Consider the following 25,721-nt stretch of genomic DNA (forward strand, 5'->3'; position numbering starts at 1 on the left):
AGACAAGTAGTGATTCTACAACATTTTGCTATGGTGATGGACAGTGACTGTAAAGGAGTATATAGGGGGGACCTGGTATAGGGGAGAGCCTAGTAAACAAAATATTCATCATGTAAGTGTAGATTAATGATAAAAAAAAAAGCAGTTCCTGTGTGGTGACCTCCAATGAGTTCTACACAATGATATAAAGGGCATATAAAAGTGTAGGCAAAGGGTCTGTTTGTGTTTATACAGAGGATCACAGCCTAATTTGGCTACCCCGAAAATGAACTAAGATATGATATGAAAAAGAACTTCCAACATCAGCACTCTCTGGAAGACTCATGCCAGAAGATGATCATCAAAAAACCCCAACAAAGATCCACACACTGCTACAGGTGTAGATGCACTCATCCCACCAGTTCCTGGACTTGCCATGGGAATGAAGAAGGAGATATCTAAGCTGGCCTGTGCATACAGTAAAACAACAAATTTGACTGGATCTATACTGTTGGAACTCAACCAATAATTAGGAGAACTGCAAATTGTAGCACTCCAAAATCTTACAACTACAGACTATTTACTGTTAAAAGAACATATGGGATGTGAACAGTTCCCAGGAATGGACTGTCTTAATTTGTCTAATTTCTCTCAGACTGTTCAAGTTCAGATGGACAATATCCACCATATCATAGATAAGTTTTCACAAATGCCTAAGGTGCCTAACTGGTTTTCTTGGTTTCACTGGAGATGGCTGGTAATTACAGGTATGCTTTGGTTACGTAACTGTACTCCTATTATGTTAATGTGTGTGCACAACTTAATTAGTAGTTTAAAACCTATACATGCTGAAGTTACTCTACAAGAAGATATGTCAAAAAATAATCAATCTTCCCATGTTTTCTTCTGCCTGCTACTTCTATAGCTTTTCTTCTTCCTTCCTAATTACAACCCTTAAATAGAATTTGTGCCTCATATCAAATTTACTGAGTATCATAATTCTTCCAAGTGGTAAAGACACCTCAAGACAAATGCTGGGCATAGAAGCCACAGGGCATAAATATGCAAAGAAGGAAAAAGCTAACCTTTTCAAACAATAAGGCTTCTCTCTCATTTACCAACTTAACATTTCCCTGTATGGCCCTGGAAGATGACTGGTTAGCCAGAGATGGGTAAGATTCCTCAAGGGAGGAACAACCTAAGACAGGCACAGTCGCAGGGGGCCATTAGGTGAGAAAAAGGGGGATCAACAGAGGTGAGGCTTAGAACCTCTGCCCCCCCTGTTCTGAGAGAAATCTTCTGCATATGTGGATGTTTTATGGCCCTTTTCTAGCTTGGATTAACACATAGAGATCATCTACATTTGCTCTCTTACAACACTAAACTATGTTTTCTACCTTTATCTTGTATCTACCTACCACTTCAGCATTTTATTAAAAATAATAATAATAAAGAGAGAAATGTGGTACCCACATATAAATCAAGTATAAAAATAAAATGAATATTCATATTTGAACTGACTGTTTATAGTTCATAATGCATGAGCAAAACCAAAAGCTTCTGTGATGACTGCCCTTGTAATGTTCACCATGTAACTTATTCACTATGTAAGAATTTGTTCTCCATGTAAGAACTTGTTCGTTATGCTTTAGAAGATTGGAGACTGATGAAAATTAGGCTTGGGGTGGATTAATGATTGTGCATTGAGCATTGACCCCCCTATACAGAATTTTGTTGTTGTTAACAACTATTTGATCAATAAATATGAGAGATGCCCTCACAAAAAAAAAAAAAGCAATGGGCTAAGGACCTGACAGGGAAAGACAGAACAATGGAGATGTTTTTTTGCTGGTTTCCCAAATACGAATGATCCAAACATGGGAGAAATAAAAATACCATAAAAAAAATTTATATATATATATATATATATATATACATATATGTATATATATATATATACATCTGAGAGCTGGTCTTTGGGAAAGGAGTGGGCAGAAGAGGACCAGGGTGTTTGTGGAGCAAATAAAGTGCCCCGTGGTGAGTTTCCTGATTCTCTGACAGGAGCTGTGAGTCCTTTGAATTGTAGCAGCCTGATGGACAATTCCTGTTAAGAGGTAGACATCTCTCCAATTCCCCAAGGAACTGGGGAAATAGACATTACATTCAACCAAGGAACAAACAACAAAGTTTGTAGGAAAAGAGGGTGTGCAACGGGAGAGGGACGAGGTCCTGGAGGGGCAGAGTCAAGAGCGGGTTCTTGTCCTGTCTGGGTCTCTAGTCCTCACAGTGAGTTTAAGCTAGTCCCTGACCCTGTCCTGCCAGGCCTTGATTTCCTCTTCTGCAAAGGGTAAAGAGTAGACTCTAACCCTCAGTATCCTTTCAGTTCTGAACATTCTGTAATTTCAAGAATCTGGTTCCTGGAACAGCCACTTGAAGGCCTCCCAGGCAAAGGCTGTGCCAGGAAAGGACCAGGCTGGGCCCAAACCTGCCATTTGCCCCCTGAGTTCAAGAGCTGACACTGGCCCCGAAGCCTGGTTCCAATCATACCAGGGTTGCACTTGTTCCTCCTTGCATGCAGTCCATGTCTTCAACCAGGCCCTGGTAACACAGTAGGCATCTGATAAACATGAACTGAATGAGTAAATGATCTGTCATTGAAGAGGGGCTCCACGGGAGGCCTGAAGTACCCACAAGGACTGATAGATTGTGGGTGCAGACTTGTCATGTGCTGTGACCCCAGAGATGGCATCTCCCTGGGTGGAGGTGTGCAGATGGGTATGGAAGGCAAGCTGGGGAAGACTTTGAAGAGCTTGGCCTTGCAGGCCAGGTAGGATTAAAGGCATCTCAGATAGAAAGGATCAGAAAAGCAGAAGATTATTCAAGAGTAGGTGGGAGAGTCAGGTTTCAGCCCCTGATGAGTTGCTCTGGAAAGGAATCTGGCAACACAGATAGAGGCAGCAAGTTCCTTATTCCTAGTGGTAATCAAGCAAGCAGATGTGATCCCAGTGGGGGTGGGGGGTGAGATGGGGCTGGACTAGATGCTTTTTAATGTCCTTCTCTATCAGAGATTCTGTGACTGTTTTCAGGCTGGACTCAGGGAAGACCAGTGGGTAGAGGTTCCCAAAGGTTCAAGCTGGTCTTAGTTGGCTATGCAACTGTTACTGTTTCAACAGATACTTCATTCCTCTGTCCATATTCCTGGGTCTGTAAGAACAACTGGGTCCAAGTTTTACAGCCTAAGGCTTATATGGAAGGGACAGGGGAAAAGGAAAAAAGCTTTGTCCAGGGCCAAATCTAGGGGTTTTCTCCCCCGAATTCTGTTGAGTCTGTGGAAAATATTTCTTTCTAGTTTTCTCCAGCATTCACTCTCCCCCGCTTCCTTTAATAATAAAGGAGTCTTTATAGGAACCTGATCTTCCCTGCCCTCCCCAAGTTTTAGCTCGCAGCTAAATACTACATTTCCCCACCTCTCTTGTAGTTAGGTGTGGCCATGTGACTAAATTCTGAGTAGATGTGATGTGTTCTACTTTTAGGTTATGGCATTAAAAATGAGTTGGTGTGTATTGCTTCATCTGAGGTTTGGATGGGGCAGTCCATAGTGGCCCAAGGGAGATCTTCCCCACCATATTCTGGTTAGCTTGGGGACAGGTAGTAATCATGTAGCTCAGTGGTTAAGAGCCTGGGCCCTGCATAGAGCTGAGTTCAAATCTAGATGTATCCCATTCACCAGCTCTGTGATCACAGGGAAGTCACTCAACCACTCTGAACCTGGAGTCCTCCAAACAGCTTGTGTGAAGAGCTTCCTACATGACTTAGAATGTCAGAAGAGCTCTGTCAGTGCAGAGTGAGAGTGGCTGAAAGCTATGTTTCTCTTCCCCTGCCCCAGGTGACCTCTACTCCATAGCCACACCCTGACTGTCACTCATTCATTCACCCCACACAACCTGTGGTCTGACCCTGACAGTTTACCCATACTTGTGCATCTTGTACTCACCCACTTCTGTTCTCCAAGAGTTTGAGGCCTCCAAGGTTCCTGGGGAGACTGGATGGCCATCCTTCTGACACAGCCACCAGGTTTGTAGTTTGACCCACTGAGGGACTGACTTTGAGGCCAACATGCCCACAGAGGCTCAAGTTATGAATCTTCCCTTTTTCCATCCTGTGCAGGGTCTGGGTGTCCAGTGTGAACTCTAGCAGGCCCCAAGAGACCCCATCCATGCAAAGGTAGGTTGAGTTAGCAACATTTAAACCACTACACTTGAGGTAGGACAGGGGCATAAGACAAGCATCATGATTAACTTTTCCTGCCTATGATGAAAAATGCCAAGATATAAATAGTATAGTAAGAACAGAAGGGACTTCTTCTTAAGGCTAAGATTCCATTTTAAACCCAGGGAGTTAGGAGGTAAGATTCCTAACATATTTTTTGGTAATCAGCCAATAACTGACCCTATCTGAAGGTAAGGGAAACAGTCCTAAATGGTAGTTTCCACTGCTTGAGGGTAACCACTATCTTGGAGAAAAACAGGATCTATAAATTCCTTGTGTTAAGTTTGTCTTACAGAACATCTAGAGGACCATGGATGGTGACATAATGTCTCTCACTGGAGAGAGACATCAAGAGACTACATGTTAAGACTATACCCCCATTCTTGAAAGCCTTAAAAGACAGAATCCTAAGCCTTTAAGCATGCCTCCTCTCTTAGGTTGCCTGCACTCCCCTTTCTTTGAGTGTTTACTTTGCCTTAAATAAAGCCTTCTTTCTACTAAAAAAAAATGAGTTGGTGTGGCTTACCCTTATCACTTCCCTGCTCCCTTTTCACAGGCTGAGATGAAGATGTGATGGCAGGCACTGCAGCAGCTAGTTTGGACCTCAAAATGTAAGCCATGTTTTGATGGTGGCATAACAACAAGCTAAAAAAGTAGGTGGAATCCCTAGCAAAATGGAGTTGTCATTTTAGCTCAAGAATACTTATCCTTAGAACTGTTATGTGACAGAAAGATAACTTTCTATCCCATTTTGTTTAAAGCCTAAACGTGTATCTCAATCAACATATCCTCTTAGTTCTAAGCACACTTCTTATTTCCCTGTGTTCCTCTCAAACTCTGGTCCTGAGTTTGATAATCCTAGGTAAAAATCTTCCTCCCTCAGCTGACCTCCCAGAATCCTGTGCTGGCAACCCCCTTGGCAAAGGGACCACCTAATACTGGTGGACAATAAGAATCTTTGAATTTGAGCCCTACTTTGGGGCAAGTCCCTTAATGCTTTAAATCTCAGTTTGCTCCATTTTGCAAAGGGCACCAATAAATAACATTCACTTCAAAAGGTGGTTTTGTATGAATATGAATATGACATAACCAATTAGATGGTTGTTCTGAAAATGGAGAGGTGCTGGGGAGGGGGCTTGTTTCATGGGCAGCATTACAAAGACTCAGAGAAAATTCCCTTGCATCCCATAAGAGATCACAGAAATGTCCACACCAAAACATGCATGCCAGAAAACAAAACAAAACAAAACTCGCTCACCTCTACTGCCCCTACAAAATCAGGCACACCACCTCCCAGACACATAACCAATATAAGTGCTGACAAAAATGCTCTCATTGGTTCATGCAAACATAGACCCATGCAGGCAGAAACATGTACAAACAAAACCACACAAAGACAGAGGACAAAAACACACACAAGTTGCAGCTGCTGAACTTTATTATCGCTACTCCCCTTGGGGAGCTCCAGTTTCTTCAGTGTCTTTCAGTTTTGGGGGTACCTTTGTGACTCTGCCTCCATTCCCTGTTTCTTGCTCCTTATCTTGTCTTTTATTCTAGGGCTGAGGGTGCTTCCTTGGTGACCCCTTGGAGCCTCAGTCAGGTGGGGTAAGTCCCAGGGGTGGGGTGGGATACAGGTAGGCCTGTATCCTGCCCCCAGGGGCTGATTCCTCTGCAGTCCTGTCTCCATTGCTGTGTCTGTGCTCTGGCCTTATCTGGGGGCAGAAAAGCAGGTGGTGAAAGGGTTGGTTTTAGTTCTGCCTCTCCTGTCTTGCTCTGGACTCTAGAGAAGGGCCCTACCCTCTCTGGGCCTCAGTTTCTCTTTCTGTAAACCAAGTTTCCCTCCAATTGGAAAGGTGCTCTGTTTCCCCCTTTGCTCTGGTCACTAGGAAATTCAGAATGAAATGTGTGCATGAGTTTATTCAGTGTTGAGACAGTCGTTGTTTGATCCCTCCTCTCCACCCACCACACACATTCAGGCCTGTCCTTCTGAGGCAGAGGGACCTTCACTGGCTCTCAGACCCCTGACTCCTTACCTCCAGCTCTGTCTCAGGGCCATGCCCCTTGTCATTTCCGCTCTGTATTCCGGAGCTTGGTCAGCAGCTTCCTCTCATGCCCCCCGGGATTGGGGCAGTTGATGTTAGCCACAGCTTCTTTCTTGGTACAACCTTTCCGGCCTCCCACTCCTGGGACCCGGGGCGAGAAGCCCAGGTGAAGTGGGTGGAGGTGTGGTGCCTCAAAGGCGAGTGTGGGGATGACTGGGGGGTCGTCGCCACATAGTTTTGGGGCAGTAATAACCTCTGTTTCCCCATCTGTGGAATGAGGGACCTCCTATGACCTGTTGTTGCTCCAATATTCTAGGTATGTGAAGTCCCAGGGCTGAGTAGGCCAGTGCTCAGTGGATGCAGGGTTAGAAGAGGATGACTCAAGGGGTCAAGGGAACAGGTTAGAAAGGATGAAGGGAGAAGGGTATGGAGAAGTCCTAGTTCTGGGGCAGGGTCTCCAGGCCTTTGTTGGGGTGGGGGTCAGAAGTGGAGGGATCAGGAAGGTGGCAGAGCCGGATCTTACCAGGAAGGAATGAGCCAGGCTGTAGAGGTTGTACTCATCCAGGCTGGGGTCTTCATCCTCTGGGCCTGGGGGCTGCTGGGTCAGGCTGGCTGCTCTTGGGAAGGTGGCCATCATGTCCAGCTTACTCTTACCATCTCTCTCTCGCAGTCTAAAACTTGTTTGTATCTGGTTTCCCAACATCTCCCAGTTCACTGGCCCCAACTTATAAGGCCACATCTCCTCCTCAGTCTGCAATCTGACTCCAGCCTCTCAGGCCCTGTCTGATGCAATCTGGCCCTTTCCCAGAATCTGGCCCAATAAACACCAGTCACGAGAAGGGAAAGAGTCTGTGCTGGGAGCCCCAGCCTCCCTGGCCTCCTCCCTCTCACAGGCGCTCACCCAGCTGGGTATTTTTCCACAGAGGAGATCCCCGTCCCTCAGGGAGGAGGAGGAAAGATGCAGGGGCTGGATGTAAACAGTCCGTGGGATCTTGAGGGCCTCACTTGACCACTCCTGTCCATCTCCTACCCTCTGCCACACACCCCTACTGGGCTTGGGGTCATGGCCACACGGCTGACCTCTGGTTCAAATTCAGGACCTTGATGGCAGAGTATGGAGTGTAGAAGGATGCAGGAGAATATCAACACACTGTGTGCTGGGTCTGTGGTTCTCACCCCACCACACCCAACGTGGTTTTCATAGAAACATCTGGAAAGCCCCCTAAATTTCCAGAACTGGAGTCCCTAGATAATTTCCCTTACCTAGCTGAGTGATTAAGAGTGTAGATTCTGGAGCCAGGTGCCCTGGGTTTGAATCCCTGATCCAATACTTTCTGTGTGACTCTGGACAAGTCACTTTACCTCTCTGTGCCTCAGTGTGCTCTCCTGTGAAAACTGTATCTATCATAGACTTAGTGAAAGGATCAGGTGAGATGGGAAAGGCACTTGCTACATATGCTGCACTATATGACTTATTCATGTAAGTTTCACACAACTCAGCACAATGGCCTCTGTTACATATCGGAGACATGCAAGGAAATTAATTTATAATAAAATAATATGTATTTCAAAACACTGATATACTGAGATAGATAGAAGACATTATGAGGGGTTCAGATAAGATACCTACGGAAGTGGAATTTTCTACTCTCCTGCAGTATCTGCCCGCATGTTTCCTTGCCCAGAAAGGTCCCACCCAAGGATGCCCACTCATGCTTTAGCTGAGGCTTGTGCACCACCTCCCAGCTCCCACTGTCCTAGGCAAGGAAGGAAGCAGACACAACATTTTTTTTGTTTTCTTTTTAACTCTGTGGTCTCCAGTGCAACAGGAACCTTCAGCCCAGGCTGATGTTCACACTTGGCTCCCACTCCCACTCTGTGGTGTGCCCGCTGAAGCACTGTCCCTCTCAGCGTTCCTTAAACTCCTTCCCGCAAACCTTATAAAACTTATGTCCCCTAACAAGAAGCAACACTTCTGCTTGTGTTTCTCCCTGGCCTGAGTCAGCATTAAATTTAGCTTTTGTTTTCCAGATTTGGGTGATCTGTGAGTTAATACTCAGGAAATGAAAGTGAAGAGAGGAGGACACTTTAATACAAACAGAGTTGGGACAATAATAACAGGCCAGGTGATAAGAGAAAGAGGAAAGTAACTGTAACTTAAAGATAGCACACCAAGGCAAAAAGAAGTGGAGAGAATGGGGAAATATGGGGCTCTTGCAGAGTGGTGGGTAACAGAGATTACCTTAAGTGTGTGCAGTAGGATGCAACCCCAGTGGGATGAGAGTTGGGTGGACAAAGGTGGTTGGGGAGAGGATCAAGGCAGGGATGGGGTAGGTTCTAGGCTCAGGTCATTGTAAGTAAATTTTTTAGTTTCATGAGTGTCTAGCAGGACAGTCAAATGTCATGCAGGATGTGGGACAATTCTGTGTGCGACTGTCCTGCTCCACCTTCTCGTCACTGTGGCTACCAGGAACGCCCCCACAAATTCACTAGCTGCCTGTAGGGGGCAGTGTTTCACTCATTCACCTCTGCCACCAAGCCCCCCCTTCTCTGCCCTGTACTAGCTTGGGGATCACGGGCTCACTTCTGAGCTCAGTCTACTCATCTGTAAAGGGAATACAGTGACTGTACCCAATGCAAAAGGGGCTTTGTCCAGAGCCGCACACAGTGTACTGCTATTTCCCCCATTCTTCAAAGGAAAACTGAGGCTTGGAGAGTGACTTTCTCAAGGTCATAAGGCTGGTGAGTGGTGAAGGATTCCTTCCATGTCTGCCTGCCCCCAGTTCCAGGGCTCATTCTAAGTCTACACAGCTGGTCAAACACTGCAAAGATTTGGCAGCCGTGTATGTGGAGGTACCTGTCAAGGACTCCTCCTTCCCTCCCTGCTGTCCCCTCCTCCCTTATTTCTAAACAGTGCCTACTTGGGACCAGGCCAGGTGCTGAGGACACCCAGTTATCTTTCACCCCATTACCCTGATTTTATTTTACTTTCTCCATAGCATTCAGTTATCACTAATTGAAAATATCTTTTTTATTTGTTTGCTTCTCCATGATTTGTCCGCATTAGAATGTAGTCATTGGTTTGGTTCAATCAGTGGTTAAAGGAGTAGGCTCTGCAGCGGGACTGCCTGGGTCCAAAGCTTGGTTCTACCACTTGTTAGCTGTGTGCCCTTAGACAAGTTAGTTAGCCTTTCTGTGCCTCAATTTCCTCATATGTAAAATGAGATTATAGAACCTATCTAGTGGGATTCTTGCAAGGATTAAGAAACCACTTCTTACAAAGGCTTAGTACAGTGCTTAGAAAAGAGTAAGTGCTCAATAAATGTTAAATAATAATTAATAATTATTAATATTCTCAAGGGCAGGAGTATTATCTATTTTATCATAGTTGTATCGGCAATGCCTGGCACACAGTCAGTGCTCAATAAACGACTAGTTAATACATGATGCTATGCTAAGATTGGTATTGCTTTTTCAGCTTCCAGACGCTCTGCTCTGAGGGAACTAAGAGACCCACAGAGGACTCGGAAGACACAGTGACAGTCTGGGAAGACAAAAGGTGAGTCAGTGGGAAAAGCTGAGATGTGTTTTCCCATTCTCTAGCCTCCAGGTGTGCGTGCAACCAGAGGAAGTTTATTTTCTTTCTATTTATGACTATACCTTTGTGACATTTCAGGAGATTGCCAGGCACACTTACTACAGCCCAGTGTGATCAGCCTGGAGTAAACAGAGGTGGTGGGGGAGCTTCGAGAGGTCACCTAACCCAGTGGGATGAGGATTGGGGTGGACAAAGGGGGTTGGGGAGAGGATCAAGGCAGACTTCCTGGAGGGGGTGAAACTTGAACAAGAGAGACTGTGAGAAAGACAGCAAGAAACGCCCAACTCCAAGCGTTAAACCACCTGACTTCGAAAAGTCTGGATAGTCTGATGGCTGTGCAGACATCATTGGGTCAAAGGATGGGCTTTCCCAGACCTAAGGCAGGATAAGTAATCAAGGTGGGTTGGTGACATCACTGTGTACCTAGGAGACTCATGAAGCCTAAGTGAGGTGAAACAAGATGTGCCTGTATGGCACTATAGCTGCAGTCCTGAGAATCCCTCAATACTGGCCACTGTACTGGGCTGTGCTGTGTATCACCTTGAATATAAATGTATGCAGTCCTTCCATGGGTTGTTTGGCAATATTGGTAACTGCTCTTTTATTTGGTATCATTAATCTACAATTACATGAAGAACATTATGTTTACTAGGCTCCCCCCTTCACCATGTCCCCCCCACATACCCCTTCACAGTCACTGTCTATCTGCGTAGTAAGATGCTATAAAATCACTACTTGTCTTCTCTCTGTTGCACAGCCCTCCCCGTACCCCCCACGCACTATACATGCTAATCTTAATGCCCTCTTTCTTTTTCCCTGCCCTTATCCCTCCCTTCCCTCCCATCCTCCACAGTCCCTTTCCCTTTAGTAACTACTAGTCCATTCTTGAGTTCTGTGATTCTGCTGCTGTTTTGTTCCTTCAGTTTTCCTTTGTTCTTATACTCCACAGATGAGTGAAATCATTTGGTACTTGTCTTTCTCTGCCTGGCTTATTTCACTGAGCATAATACCCTCTAGCTCCATCCATGTTGTTGCGAATGGTAGGATCTGTTTTTTTCATATGGCTGAGTAATATTCCATTGTGTATATGTACCACTTCTTCTTTATCCATTCATCTACTGATGGACACTGAGGTTGCTTCCATATCTTGGCCATTGTAAATAGTGCTGTGATAAACATAGGGGTGCATCTGTCTTTTTCAAACTGGAGTGCTGCATTCTTAGGGAAAATTCCTAGAAGTGGAATTCCTGGGTCAAATGGTATTTCTATTTTGAGCATTCTGAGGAACCTCCATACTGCTTTCCACAATGGTTGAACTAATTTACATTCCTGCCAGCAGTGTAGGAGGGTTCCCCTTTCTCCACAACCTCGCCAACATTTGTTGTTGTTTGTCTTTTCGATGATGGCGATGGTTACCGGTGTGAGGTGATGTCTCATTGTGGTTTTAATTTGCATTTCTCTGATGAGCATCTTTTCATGTGCCTCTTGGCCATCTGAATTACTTCTTTAGAGAACTGTCTATTCAGCTCCTCTGCCCATTTTTTAATTGATTTATTTGCTTTTTGTTTGTTGAGGTGTGTAAGCTCTTTATATATTTTGGATGTCAATCCTTTATCGGATCTGTCATTTATGAATATGTTCTCCCATACTGTAGGATACCTTTTTGTTCTATTGATGGTGTCCTTTGCTGTACAGAAGCTTTTTAGCTTGATATAGTCCCACTTGTTCATTTTTGCCTTTGTTTCCCTTGCCCAGGGAGATATGTTCATGAAGAAGTCACTCATGTTTATGTCCATGAGATTTTTGCCTATGTTTATTTCTAAGAGTTTTATGGTTTCATGACTTACATTCAGGTCTTTGATCCATTTGGAGTTTACTTTTGTGTATGGGGTTAGACAGTGATCCAGTTTCATTCTCTTACATGTAGCTGTCCAGTTTTGCCAGCACCATCTGTTGAAGAGACTGTCATTTACCCATTGTATGTCCATGGCTCCTTTATCATATATTATTGGCCATATATGTTTATATATGTTCGGGTTAATGTCTGGAGTCTCTATTCTGTTCCACTGGTCTGTGGCTCTGTTCTTGTGCCAGTACTAAATTGTCTTGATTACTATGGCTTTGTAGTAGAGCTTGAAGTTGGGGAGCGAGATCCCCCCCACTTTATTCTTCCTTCTCAGGATTGCTTTGGCTCTTTGGGGTCTGTGGTGGTTCCATATGAATTTTTGAACTATTTGTTCCAGTTCATTGAAGAAAGCTGTTGGTAATTTGATAGGGATTGCATCGAATCTGTATATTGCTTTGCGCAGGATGGCCATTTTGACAATATTAATTCTTCCTGGCCAGGAGTATGGGATAAGTTTCCATTTGCTAGTGACTTCTTTAATTTCTCTTAGGAGTGTCTTGTAGTTTTCAGGGTATAGGTCTTTCACTTCCTTGGTTAGGTTTATTCCTAGGTATTTTATTCTTTTTGATGCTATTGTGTATGGAATTCTTTTCCTGATTTCTCTTTCTATTAGTTCATTGTTAGTGTATAGGAAAGCTACAGATTTCTGTGCATTAATTTTGTATCCTGCAACTTTGATGAACTCAGATATTAGTTCTAGTAGTTTTGCAGTGGAGTCTTTAGAGTTTTTTATGTACAATATCATGTAATCTGTAAATAGTGACAGTTTGACTTCTTCTTTACAAATCTGGATTCCTTGTATTTCTTTGTTTTGTCTGATTGCCATGGCTAGGACCTTCAGTACTATGTTGAATAACAGTGGGGAGAGTGGGCATCCCTGTCTTGTTCCCGATCTCAGAGGAAAAGCTTTCAGCCTCTCGCTGTTCAGTATGATGTTAGCTGTGGGTTTATCATATATGGCCTTTATTATGTTGGGGTACTTGCCCTCTATGCCCATTTTGTTGAGAGTTTTTATCAAGAATGGATGTTGAATTTTGTCAAATGCTTTTTCAGTGTCTGTGGAGATGATCATGTGGTTTTTGTCCTTCTTTTTGTTGATGTGGTGGATGATGTTGATGGATTTCCGAATGTTGTACCATCCTTGCATCCCTGGGATGAATCCCACTTGGTCATGGTGTATGATCCTCTTGATGTATTTTTGAATTCGGTTTGCTAATATTTTGTTGAGTATTTTTGCATCTACATTCATCAGGGATATTGGTCTGTAGTTTTCTTTTTTGGTGGGGTCTTTGCCTGGTTTTGGTATTAGGGTGATGTTGGCTTCATAGAATGAGTTTGGGAGTATTCCCTCCTCTTCTATTTTTTGGAAAACTTTAAGGAGAATAAGTGTTATGTCTTCTCTGTAGGTCTGATGAAATTCCGAGGTAAATCCATCTGGCCTGGGGGTTTTGTTCTTTGGTAGTTTTTTGGTTACCGCTTCAATTTCGTTGCTGGTAATTGGTCAGTTTAGATTTTCTATTTATTTCTGGGTCAGTCTTGGAAGGCTGTATTTTTCTAGGAAGTTTTCCATTTCTCCTAGATTTTCCAGCTTGTTAGCATATAGATTTTCATAGTATTCTCTAATAATTCTTTGTATTTCTGTGGGGTCCGTCGTGATTTTTCCTTTCTTGTTTCTGATTCTGTTCATGTGTGTTGACTCTCTTTTTCTCTTAATAAGTCTGGCTAGAGGCTTATCTATTTTGTTTATTTTCTCAATGAACCAGCTCTTGGTTTCATTGATTTTTTCTATTGTTTTATTCTTCTCAATTTTATTTATTTCTTCTCTAATCTTTATTATGTCCCTCCGTCTGCTGACCTTAGGCCTCATTTGTTCTTCTTTTTCCAATTTCGATAATTGTGACATTAGAGTATTCATTTGGGATTGTTCTTCCTTCTTTAAATATGCCTGGATTGCTATATACTTTCCTCTTAAGACTGCTTTTGCTGCGTCCCACAGAAGTTGGGGCTTTGTGTTGTTGTTGTCATTTGTTTCCATATATTGCTGGATCTCCATTTTTTTTTGGTCATTGATCTATTGATTATTTAGGAGCATGTTGTTAAGCCTCCATGTGTTTGTGAGCCTTTTTGCTTACTTTGTACAATTTATTTCTAGTTTTATATCTTTGTGGTCTGAAAAGTTGTTTTTTAAGGTTTCAATCTTTTTGAATTTACTGAGGTTCTTTTTGTGGCCTAGTATGTGGTCTATTCTGGAGAATGTTCCATGTGCACTTGAGAAGAATGTGTGTCCTGTTGTTTTGGATGTAGAGTTCTATAGATGTCTATTAGGTCCATCTGTTCTAGTGTGTTGTTCAGTGCCTCTGTGTCCTTACTTATTTTCTGTCTGGTGGATCTGTCCTTTGGAGTGAGTGGTGTGTTGAAGTCTCCCAAAATGAATGCATTGCATTGTATTTCCTCCTTTAATTCTGTTGGTATTTGTTTCACATATATTGGTGCTCCTGTATTGGGTGCATATATGTTTATAATGGTTATATCCTCTTGTTGAACTGAGCCCTTTATCATTATGTAATGTCCTGCTTTATCTCTTGTTACCTTCTTTATTTTGAAGTCTATTTTGTCTGATTCTAGTATTGCAACACCTGCTTTTTTCTTTCTGTTATTTGCATGAAATATCTTTCTCCATCCCTTGACTTTTATCTTCTTTTTTTTTGTTTTGTTCTTTTTATTTTTATTTATTTTTTTTTTGAGAGGGCATCTCTCATATTTATTGATCAAATGGTTGTTCAAAACAATAAAATTCTGTATAGGGGACTCAAAGCACAATCATTAATCAACCCCAAGCCTAATTCTCAACAGTCTCCAATCTTCTGAAGCATAACGAACAAGTTCTTACATGGTGAACAAATTCTTACATAGTGAACAAGTTCTTACATGGTGAACAGTGCAAGGGCAGTCATCACAGAAACTTTCGGTTTTGATCAAGCATTATGAACTATAAACAATCAGGTCAAATATGAATATTCGTTTGATTTTTATAATTGATTTATATGTAAATCCCACATTTCTCCCTTATTATTATTATTATTATTATTATTTTAAATAAAATGCTGAAGTGGTAGGTAGATGCAAGATAAAGGTAGAAAACATAGTTTAGTGCTGTAAGAGGGCAAATGTAGATGATCAGGTGTGTGCCTATAGATGAAGTATTAATCCAAGCTAGACAAGGGCAACAAAACATCCACGGATGCAGAAGATTTCTCTCAAAACAGGGGGGGGTGAGGTTCTAGGCCTCACCTCTCTTGAACCCCAATTTCTCACCTGATGGCCCCCCTGCGACTGTGCCTGTCTTAGGTTGTTCCTCCCTTGAGGAATCTTACCCGTCTCTGGCTAACCAGTCATCTTCCAGGGCCATACAGGGAAATGTAAAGTTGGTAAGTGAGAGAGAAGCAATATTGTTTGATAAGGTTAACTTTTTACTTCTTTGCAGATTTATGCCCTGTGGCTTTTATGCCCAGCCTTTGTCTTGAAGTATCTTTACCACTTGGAAGAATTATGATACTCGGTAATTTCATTATGAGGCATGAATTCTACTTAAGGGTTGTAATTAGGAAGGAAGAAGAAGAAAAGCTATAGAAGTAGCAGGCAGAAGAAAACATGGGAAGATTGATTATTTCTTTGACATATCTTCTTGTAAAGTAACATAAGCATGTATAGGTTTTAAACTACTGATTAAATTGCGCACATACATTAACATAATAGGAATACAGCTACATAACCAAAGCAGACCTACAATTACCAGCCATCTCCAGTGAAACCAAGAAAACCAGTTAGGCACCTTAGGCATTTGTGAAAACTTATCAATGATATGATGGATATTGTCTAACTGAATTTGAATAGTTTGAGAAAAATCAGACAAATTAAAACAACACATTCCTGGGAACTGTTCACATCCCATATGTTCTTTTAACAGTAGATAGTCTGTAGTCGCAAGATTTTGGAGCACTGCAACTTGCACTTCTCCTAATTCGTGGTTGAGTTCTGACAGTATAGATCCAGTCAAATTTGTTGTTTTACTGTATGCACAGGCCAGCTTAGATATCTTCTTCTTCATTCCAATGGCAAGTCCTGGAACCGGTGGGTCCATCCGTTGACTTTTAATCTGTGCATGTCTCTGGGTTTGAGGTGAGTCTCTTGTAAGCAGCATATAGATGGGTTTTGCTTTTTTATCCATTCTATTACTCTGTGTCTTTTGATTGGTGCATTCAGTCCATTTACATTTAGGGTGATTATTGAAAGATATGTACTTATTGCCATTGCAGGCTTTAGATTTGTGGTTACCAAAGGTTCAAGGTTAGCTTGTTTACTACCTTACTTTCTGACCTCACTCACTTATTGAGCTGTTAAAAACACAGTCTGATGATTACTTCTTTCCCTTATTTTTCCTCCTCCTCCATTCTTCATATGTTGGGTGCTTTGTTCTGTGTTCTTTTTAGGAGTGCTCCCATCTAGAGCAGTCCCTCTAAGATACCCTGTAGAGGTGGTTTGTGGGAGGCAAATTCCCTCAACTTTTGCTTGTCTGGGAATTGTTTAATCTCTCCTTCATATTTAAAGGTTAATCGTGCTGGATACAGTATCCTTGGTTCAAGGCCCTTCTGTTTCATTGCATTTAATATATCATGCCATTCTCTTCTGGCCTGTAAGGTTTCTGTTGAGAAGTCTGATGATAGCCTGATGGGTTTTCCTTTGTAGGTGATCTTTTTTCTCTCTCTGTCTGCCTTTAATAGTCTGTCCTTGTCCTTGATCTTTGCCCTTTTAATTATTATGTGTCTTGGTGTTGTCCTCTTTGGATCCCATCTCTCAGGAGTTCTGTGTGCCTCCGTAGTCTGAGCAACTAGTTCCTCCCCCAGTTTGGGGAAGTTCTCAGCAATTATTTCTTCAAAGACACTTTCTATCTCTTTTTCTCTCTCTTCTTCTGGTATCCCTATAATGCAGATATTGTTCCTCTTGGATTGGTCACACAGTTCTCTTAATATTGTTTCATTCCTGGAGATCCTTTTATCTCTCTCTGCATCAGCTTCTATGTGTTCCTGTTCTCTGGTTTCTATTCCATCAATGCCCTCTTGCATCTTATCCATTCTGCTTATAAATCCTTTCAGAGTTTGTTTCATGTCTGTAATCTCCCTCTGGATATCTGTAATCTCCCTCTGGACTTCATCCTTTAGCTCTTGCATATTTCTCTGCAGCTCTGTCAGCATGTTTATGATTTTTATTCCGAATTCTTTTTCAGGGTGATTGGTTAGGTCTGCCTCTGCAGATCCTTTCTCAGGTGTTGTTTGAAGTATCTTGGACTGGACCAAATTTTTTTGCCTTTTCATGGTGATAGCAGTGGCTGTAGGAAGGTTGTGGGTGTGTCAGCTAGGAGAAGAAAGTCCTTTCCTGATTACTGGATGCCTTGCCCTTCTCTACTGCATGTGACAGTTACCCGCACTCCTGGAGCAGCCACCGGGTTAGTCCCCTAAGCTGCTGTGGGCAGGGTGTCCGTCAGAGCACTGTGGAGCCCTGTGGGGAGTGGCAGGCACGCCAGGTGCGCTCCTCCGTGATAGCGGCGCCCCTGCCGGGCAGCTCTGTGCCAACAGCGGCCTTTGGGTCTGGCCCGGGCGGCTGTGCCTTGGGCTGGGATTCCGGTCAGCTGATGGGAGCACACCTGCTCCCTCTGACTCTGCTGCAGGTGCGCACGGGCCTCTACCAGTCTCCTCTGGCTCCCCTGCCACCGGTGCACGTGAGCCATGCCCAGGCTGTTCGGTCGCACCACTGTGGGCTCGCACAAGCCTCTCCTGGTCTCCTCTTATGTTGTTGGCCCACAGATCTGCTCTCAGTCCCTTCTGGTGCTGCCGTCTCTGGCATGCACTGCCACTCTCCTGCTCTGGGCCGGTGTGTCGGGGTCTGCGCCAGTTGGAGGAATGACTGGCAGACTGCTTAGCGCCATGAGCAGCTTCAGAGCTGCACTTCCTCCCTGGGGTTTAGGGCGCCTAAGTTTCCCCGGAATTCCCAGTTGCTGGCTGAGTGTGCCACGACAACATCATCCAGCTATGGGGTCCCTGTCTCTTTAAGACTTGCAGAAAGCACTCACTTTTGTCTCAGGGGCGCCGGTTGCGGGGACCTGCCCACAGGTTTTGCTTTTCCATTTCTAATATCCAGCACCCTGTGCACTGTGTGTCTGGGCTCCAGGTGTGGATTTCTAGAGCTGGTTGTTTAGCATTCCTGGGCTTTCACTCCCTCCCCATTCTGACTTCTTTCTTCCCGCTGGGTTTTAGGGTGGGGGAGCGTTCGGGTCCCGCCTTGCCGCAGCTTGTATCTTACCCCCTTTGTGTGATGCTGAGTTCTAGCAGATGTAGATGTATCCTGGTTGTTGTACTGCATCAACTGGTGTCTCTTTTAGGAATAGTTGTATTTATTGTATTTTCATAAGTATATATGTTTTGGGGAGGAGATTTCCTCTGAACTACTCACACTGCCATCTTCCCATGATCCTCTGATGATAACTGCTCTTAACTCCTGGTATTGCAGTTCCACTTACAGGAGTCTCCTTTATAAATACTCCCAGCCTTGTTTGTAGTACTGAAAAAGAGTAAACAACCCTAAGTGTCCACAGTGGGTGACTGATCAGTAGCCTTGACCATTAAAAAGAATAAGCTATGCCTCTAGCTCTGATGAGAAAGGTGTCCATAATACATTGCCAAATGAAAAAGCAGGTTGCAGAAATTATGTATACTATAATCCTAATTTTTACATTAAATTTTTTGAAATAATATAGGTAACTGTGAGTGATACATTGTTTTCAGCATAATATAGGTGTCACACATTTTTCCTGGTAACTAAAGAAGATAGATGTCCAGATAAAGCAATAATAGATTCTAGATTAATAATCAATTAATAGTTATTAATTATAATACTCTAATTAGTAATCTAAGTTAAGAATAAAACAATAGACTCTAGAATTATAAATTATGTTACAGGAAGTGTCCTGAGAGATCAGCCAAACCAACTTCATGTAACAGATGAGGAAGCGAAAACCAGAGAGGTTAGCATTCTCCACTCTATGTTTAGGGCACTAACTAGATGCCAGGCACTTACTCAGTGCTGGGATGTAAAAGTAAACAAAACATGGTACCTGTTAAAGGAGCTCATGAACAGGCCAGTGGATGATAGTATACAATAAGCAGGACATTACCACACATATTAATGTAAGAAAAGCATATTCAAGCTGCAAGGTTGCACCTGATCCAGGCTTGTGAGCAACTCTCAGGGACGGTCATCGGTGCGCCAACCTGGGAAGGAAAAGCAGGAGTCAGATAGACCAGGAGTTCAGGTAACAGAATCCCAAGAAGACCAAAGGAAAGGAAAGCACCATGCATTTCATTAACCAAAAGTTGGGAATACAATGGCAATATAGTCCTGGATTTAGGAGAGAAGTCTCCTATCTCCCAGTTCAGGGCTATTTTTTAAATACTACCTGTCCCTCAGGGTCTGTTAACAAGTTTGTGATGTTTCAGCACATGTATCAATACTCTGGCATAGAAAAAAGAAGCATACATGGCTCATGCTTACCCAGATGTAGACATTGAGATTTTCCAAAACCTGCTGCTTAAAATGTCTCTTCGGAGGAGTATTACAGATTTCCATTTAAACTAAAATATTTATATCAATGAGGTCATGTCATAGAGCCCTTAAATCTGGAAGGGATTTTAAAGGGTCCTTTTGTCAGTGGCAGGAGAGTGGCAATTGGAGCAGTTGGACACTCTGGTGCAGGAAGTAAAGGGGTTGTTGTCTGTAAACTAACCAAAATCATCTGCTTTTTATTATCAATATCAATTCTCAGCAATGTTAGTAATAAAATATACCTCCCCACCACATCAAACTGCTCCTGCAGACCCCTTACCCCTTAGTACGCTATGGCACTTAGTATATACCTGCCTAGGCATGAGGACCAAATGGACTTCAGAAAAATCTGAAGTATCCATATTAGCCATCTATTCAGCTCACATTACTGTTGGGGGGAGCGGTGTTTATTTTCCTTGGTTCTTGTCCCCACGGCAACAAAGAATTGAAGAGCAGAGACACGGTAATGAAGCAGAGTAAACGTTTTATTTAAAGTTACCTAAACAGAGAAAAAGTACGGACGACCTCAGGGAGGAGAGGCACCCTGAAAGGTTTAAGCTTTATTTAAGAGAGCAAGTGCACACTTGGAGAGAGGGGAGTGTGAGCTACCTCATAGGAGAGGCACGGTGAAGGGTTGAAATAAATTTTTAAGGCTATGCACTTAGAAAGTGAGGGCAACCTCAGAGCGAGGAGCACACTGAAAGGTTTAGGGTCTGGGGCTTTATAGGCAGTTGAGATTTTTAGGAAAACTACAAAGGGCCAGGTGTGGACCTGCCAAATGGTCTCAGAATGTTCATCTTTGATCAGACATTAAGGTTCTTTTTTTTTTTAACTTAACACAAGAAAAATACTGCTTTGATTCCTTTCCAGGATATCAGCTTCTGTCTGGAAGCATATCAATCAAGACTGTCTGTCCTGCCTCCAAGGTGGGCTAAGCCACTGTCTGCTTGATTAAAATGTAATCTTAGCTTTAAGATAGAATTTTTCCTAAATAAGCTGGGCCTTTGAGCAAGCTCAAGTAAATCTTACAATGTTATGTTCTAACTGACACAGTGAATACACAGGCTATGCTGAGATACTTTTCTTTATCTGGGGAGTATTCAAACTTTGAGGCCAAGTTGCTCCTGGCCTTCTGAGCTTTCTATTTTTAACTGGTTAACTCTTTGAGTCCCTTCTAATGGGTTTTACTGGCCTTATTCTCTTTCCACCCTGCTCATATCTACTTTCCCACCTAACATTACCATGTAGTCTCCATTCAATGCCAATTTGTAAACATAGTCTTGAGTAGTCAAAAATACATACATACAAAATACAATGTTTATCTTCCTAAAATTATGATATTTAGCTCAGCGAAGAGTCTCATTTCAAGTCTCAAATCCATTTCCCACTGGGCCAGTGGCATCAGATGTGGATGTTGTCACTACTGTAGTTCACAGGCTCACCTTCCCCCATGGGCAGTCTGGCACCTGCTCGGTGGCTCTTTAACAATCATTTGTATGTCGAACAACCAGCTGCTCAGTGGACAGTATCACACTAATTTTTGGTAAAGGTTTCCTGGACAGGATAACAACCCTCAACTGTATAAATACCAATCCTGGTTTCATAGCCTCTAGATGACTTTCTGTGAGCCAACAGCTGGGTGCCCATGTGTTCCTGAGGCCCCCTGTGGAGTGACTACTCATCTTAAAAGGTGGTCTGAGGAAAGTCAAGAGGAGCCTGGGTGATCTTTGAGGGCCACTTGGGTGTTCTTTAAGTCCCTCATACCTGCCATATCCCTCCTCCTACAGGGCCTCTGCAAAGATTGCCTGGAGCAGTTTCCTCCACTCTTTCTGTCTGTATCTCCTACTCACCTTCTGATCTGCTGGACTGGGTCAAATCCCTTTGTTTTCATCTCTCAAAGCACCCTGTAGACCTCCTGTAATTGTGACAGTAATACAAATGTCACAATTTTACATTTCTTTGTGATGTAATTTGACTCATGTCTTTCTTACCCCTCACCCCTTAGATTACAAATTGCATGAAGTCTGGGCTCATATCTGTTTATTCCTGTCACTGTATCTTTAGCACTTAAACTTGTCAACATGACCCCATTCTTGCAGAGGAAAACCGACTCGAGTACTCTCTTGCTGGGGATGACCAGAGTCCTGAAATCTGAGCGAGTTAGGGGAAAAGCAGGGCACAGCCCCAGGTCCCTGTTCTTGCCCCCCAGGAGGCCCTGACCTGCTGCCCGCAGACCCTGTCACCTCCTAGAGCAAATCCCAGGCTTGCAGGTGGCAGAGCATCTATAATCTTATTTTTGTACAAAAAAATTATTTTAGGTATTGAAGAAGGGGGCAATGGGGTGTGTACCAAACTCTCTATAATGGTTAGACCCTAGACTGAGATTATAGGGAACTTTGACTTCCTCCATTATAGATTCAAGATCTCTGTGATGTTTGACTTTACACAGTGTTTACCTATTAGAGAAGCAGGGGGTAAAAAGAGCAATTTTAAGAGTTAATTTATTCCATCCACCCTCTTCCTCCCTTGGGTTCCATGCATACTATGCCACCTCTGGTCACGCTATAGCTTCTTTTGTATGTGTTTGGGACAAAATCCAGTAACTGTGAACATTTACAATAATCCCCACCTGTTGGCCCTGGGAGGTCAGATCCAAAGGGAGATTTTTTTGTTTTGCTCAAGTGGATGGTGAGTGGGCATGAACAGAGACAAGCTGAGAGATGGATAGTTGGCTTTACACAGAAGAGGCCTGAAGCCCCTGTGCAAAAAGCCGTTCCTGATAGGGGAGAACGCAGAGGAAGAGAGAGATGTGAGCATTGCTTTCCATAGTGGAACTCCGTGAAATGAGGTATTTGTAAAGAGATTGATAGGAAGGCATGCTATGTAACTCCTCCTTATATCCTCAAGAGACCTTCAGTAAAGATCCCTTGACTTTTCAAGGCTCTTTGGAAAGGATTTCATATGTGATGTTCTGAAGTGATGAGACTAAAAGAAAGACCAGGAAGGTCCAGATTTCTTTGTCATGCCGTGGCTTTCTCATAGGAAAGGACTGTGAGAAGGGGAAAGGGAGTGTTCTGGTCACCTCCACAGTTCTGTCTCCATATGGCTCAGTGGGCTCCTGGTTTATATCTCTGTCTCTTGTGAGTTGCATGACTGTGAGTCTGCCCTGAGAGGTTGTTGACAAAATGGAATTTCTGGGTCTGCAGAGCTGAGAATCAAATTCTATAGCAGTCACCCCACCAAGATCCACTTCCTCAGTGGTAACCCTTGAGCAGAGATAACCTTCATTTTCTTTCATCTAACAAATATTTATGTTATATGCCAAGTACAAGTTTAAGTGCTAAAGATACAGTGACAGGAATAAACAGATATGAGCCCAGACTTCATGCAGTTTATAATCTAAGGGGTGAGGGGTAAGAAAGACATGAGTCAAATTATGTCACAAAGAAATGTAAAATTGTGACATTTGTACTACTGTCACAGTTACAGGAGGTCTACAGGGTGCTTTGAGAGATGAAAACAAAGGGATTTGACCCAGTCAGGCAGATCTGAGGAGAGTAGGAGATACAGACAGAAAGAGGGGAGGAAACGTGCTCCAAGCAATCATTGCAGAGGCCTTGTAGGAGGAGAGATATGGCAGGTATGAGAGACTTAAACCAGGGGCTGCAGTGGGGAAGGAGGTGGAATGGGTTGGGAGAGGAGAAGGTGGGGGAGGAGACAGCGGTGCCAGGACCTGAACACATTTCTGATTTTTTTTTTTGGTATCATTAATCTACAGTTACATGAAGAACATTATGTTTACTAGGGTCACCCCTTCACCAAGTCCCCCACAAACCCCATTACAGTCACTGTCCATCAGCGTAGTAAGATGTTGTAGAATCGCTACTTGTCTTTGTGTTGCACAGCCCTCCCCATTCACCCCCCCACATTATACATGCTAGTCATAAACCCCCTTTCTTCTTCCCCGCCCTTATCCCTTCCTTCCCTCCCATTCACCCCATTCACTTTCCCTTTAGTTACTGTTAGTCCATTCTTGGGTTCTGTAATTGTGCTGCTGTTTTGTTCCTTCAGTTTTTCTTTGTTCTTATACTCCATATATGAGTGAAATCATTTGGTACTTGTCTTTCTCCGTTTGGCTTATTTCACTGAGCATAATACCCTCTAGCTCCATCCATGTTGTTGCATATGGTAAGATTTGTTTTCTTCTTATGGCTGAATAATATTCCATTGTGTATATGTACCACATCTTCTCTAACCATTCATAAACTGATGGACACTTAGGTTGCTTCCATTTCTTGGCTACTGTAAATAGTGCTGCAATAAACATAGGGGTGCATCTGTCTTTTTCAAACTGCTGTATTCTCAGGATGGCCATTTTTATGGTATTAATTCTTCCTAGCCAAGAGCATGGGATGAGTTTCCATTTGTTAGTGTCCTCTTTAATTTCTCTTAAAAGTGTCTTATAGCTTTCAGGGCATAGGTCTTTCACTTCCTTGGTTAGGTTTATTCCTCGGTATTTTATTCTTTTTGATGCTATGGTGAATGGAATTGTTTTCCTGATTTCTCTTTCTGTTAGTTCAGTGTTAATGTATACGAAAGCCATGATTTCTGTGTGTTAATTTTGTGTCCTGCAACTTTGCTGAATTCCGATATTAGTTCTAGTAGTTTTGGTGTGGAGTCTTTAGGGTTTTTTTATGTACAATATCATGTCATCTGCAAATAGTGACAGTTTGACTTCTTCTTTACCAATATGGATTCCTTGTATTTCTTTGTTTTGTCTAATTGCCATGGCTAGGACGTCCAGTACTATGTTGAATAACAGTGGGGACAGTGGGCATCCCTGTCTTGTTCCCGATCTCAGAGGAAAAGCTTTCAGCCTCTTGCTGTTCAGTATGATGTTGGCTGTGGGTTTATCATAGAAGGCCTTTATTATGTTGGGGTACTTGCCCTCTATGCCCATTTTGTTGAGAGTGTTTATCAAGAATGGATGTTGAATTTTGTCAAATGCTTTTTCAGCGTCTGTGGAGATGATCATGTGGTTTTTGTCCTTCTTTTTGTTGATGTGGTGGATGATGTTGATGGATTTCCGAATGTTGTACCATCCTTGCATCCCTGGGATGAATCCCACTTGGTCATGGTGTATGATCCTCTTGATGTATTTTTGAATTCGGTTTGCTAATATTTTGTTTAGTATTTTTGCATCTATGTTCATCAGGGATATTGGTCTGTAGTTTTCTTTTTTGGTGGGGTCTTTTGCCTGGTTTTGGTATTAGGGTGATGTTGGCTTCATAGAAAGAGTTTGGGAGTATCCCCTCCTCTTCTATTTTTTGGAAAACTTTAAGGAGAATGGGTATTATGTCTTCTCTGTATGTCTGATAAAATTCTGAGGTAAATCCATCTGGCCCAGGGGTTTTGTTCTTGGGTGGTTTTTTGATTACTGATTCAATTTTGTTACTAGTAATTGGTTTGTGTAGATCTTGTGTTTCTTCCTTGGTCAGTCTTGGAAGGTTGTATTTTCCTAGGAAGTTGTCCATTTCTTCTAGGTTTGCCAGCTTGTTTGCATATAGGTTTGCATAGTATTCTCTAATAATTATTTGTATTTCTGTGGGGTCTGTCATGATTTTTCCTTTCTCGTTTCTGATTCTTTTGATGTGTGTTGACTCTCTTTTTCTCTTAATAAGTCTGGCTAGAGACTTATCTATTTTGTTTATTTTCTCAAAGAACTTCTCTTGGTTTCATTGATTTTTTCTATTGTTTTATTCTTCTCAATTTTATGTATTTCTTCTCTGATCTTTATTATGTCCCTCCGTCTGCTGACCTTAGGCCTTATTTGTTCTTCTTTTTCCAATTTCGATAATTGTGACATTAGACTATTCATTTGGGATTGTTCTTCCTTCTTTAAATATGCCTGGATTGCTACATACTTTCCTTTTAAGACTGCTTTTGCTGCATCCCACAGAAGTTGGCGCTTTGTATGTTGTTGTCATTTGTTTCCATATATTGCTTGATCTCTATTTTAATTTGGTCATTGATCCATTGATTATTTAGGAGCATGTTGTTAAGCCTCCATGTGTTTGTGAGCCTTTTTGTTTTCTCTGTACAATTTATTTCTAGTTTTATACCTTTGTGGTCTGAAAAGTTGGTTGGTAGGATTTCAATCTTTTGGAATTTACTGAGGCTCTTTTTGTGGCCTAGTATGTGGTCTATTCTGGAGAATGTTCCATGTGCACTTGAGAAGAATGTGTATCCTGTTGCCTTTGGATGTAGAGTT

At 42.6% G+C, this 25,721-nt stretch overlaps 1 protein-coding gene and 1 long non-coding RNA gene across 2 annotated transcripts; one reads left to right on the plus strand and one right to left on the minus strand.

Moving 5' to 3' along the window:
* The first annotated feature begins 3,952 nt into the window (after positions 1-3,952).
* LOC130679148 (uncharacterized) lies at positions 3,953-4,650 on the plus strand. Its single transcript, XR_008992161.1, has 3 exons — positions 3,953-4,053; positions 4,147-4,203; positions 4,544-4,650. It is a non-coding gene; the product is annotated as an uncharacterized LOC130679148 (long non-coding RNA).
* A 1,642-nt stretch (positions 4,651-6,292) lies between these two features.
* On the minus strand, positions 6,293-7,140 carry NUPR1 (nuclear protein 1, transcriptional regulator). The gene is made up of 2 exons (XM_057487108.1): positions 6,813-7,140; positions 6,293-6,431 (listed from the first exon to the last, which is right to left on the minus strand). The coding sequence occupies exons 1-2, from the start codon at positions 7,027-7,029 to the stop codon at positions 6,313-6,315; spliced, it is 336 nt and encodes a 111-aa protein (XP_057343091.1). The 5' UTR covers positions 7,030-7,140; the 3' UTR covers positions 6,293-6,312.
* Between the last annotated feature and the right edge of the window lie 18,581 nt (positions 7,141-25,721).

The sequence above is a fragment of the Manis pentadactyla genome, chromosome 10 (genome assembly GCF_030020395.1).
Source record: "Manis pentadactyla isolate mManPen7 chromosome 10, mManPen7.hap1, whole genome shotgun sequence".
NCBI lineage: Eukaryota > Metazoa > Chordata > Mammalia > Pholidota > Manidae > Manis > Manis pentadactyla.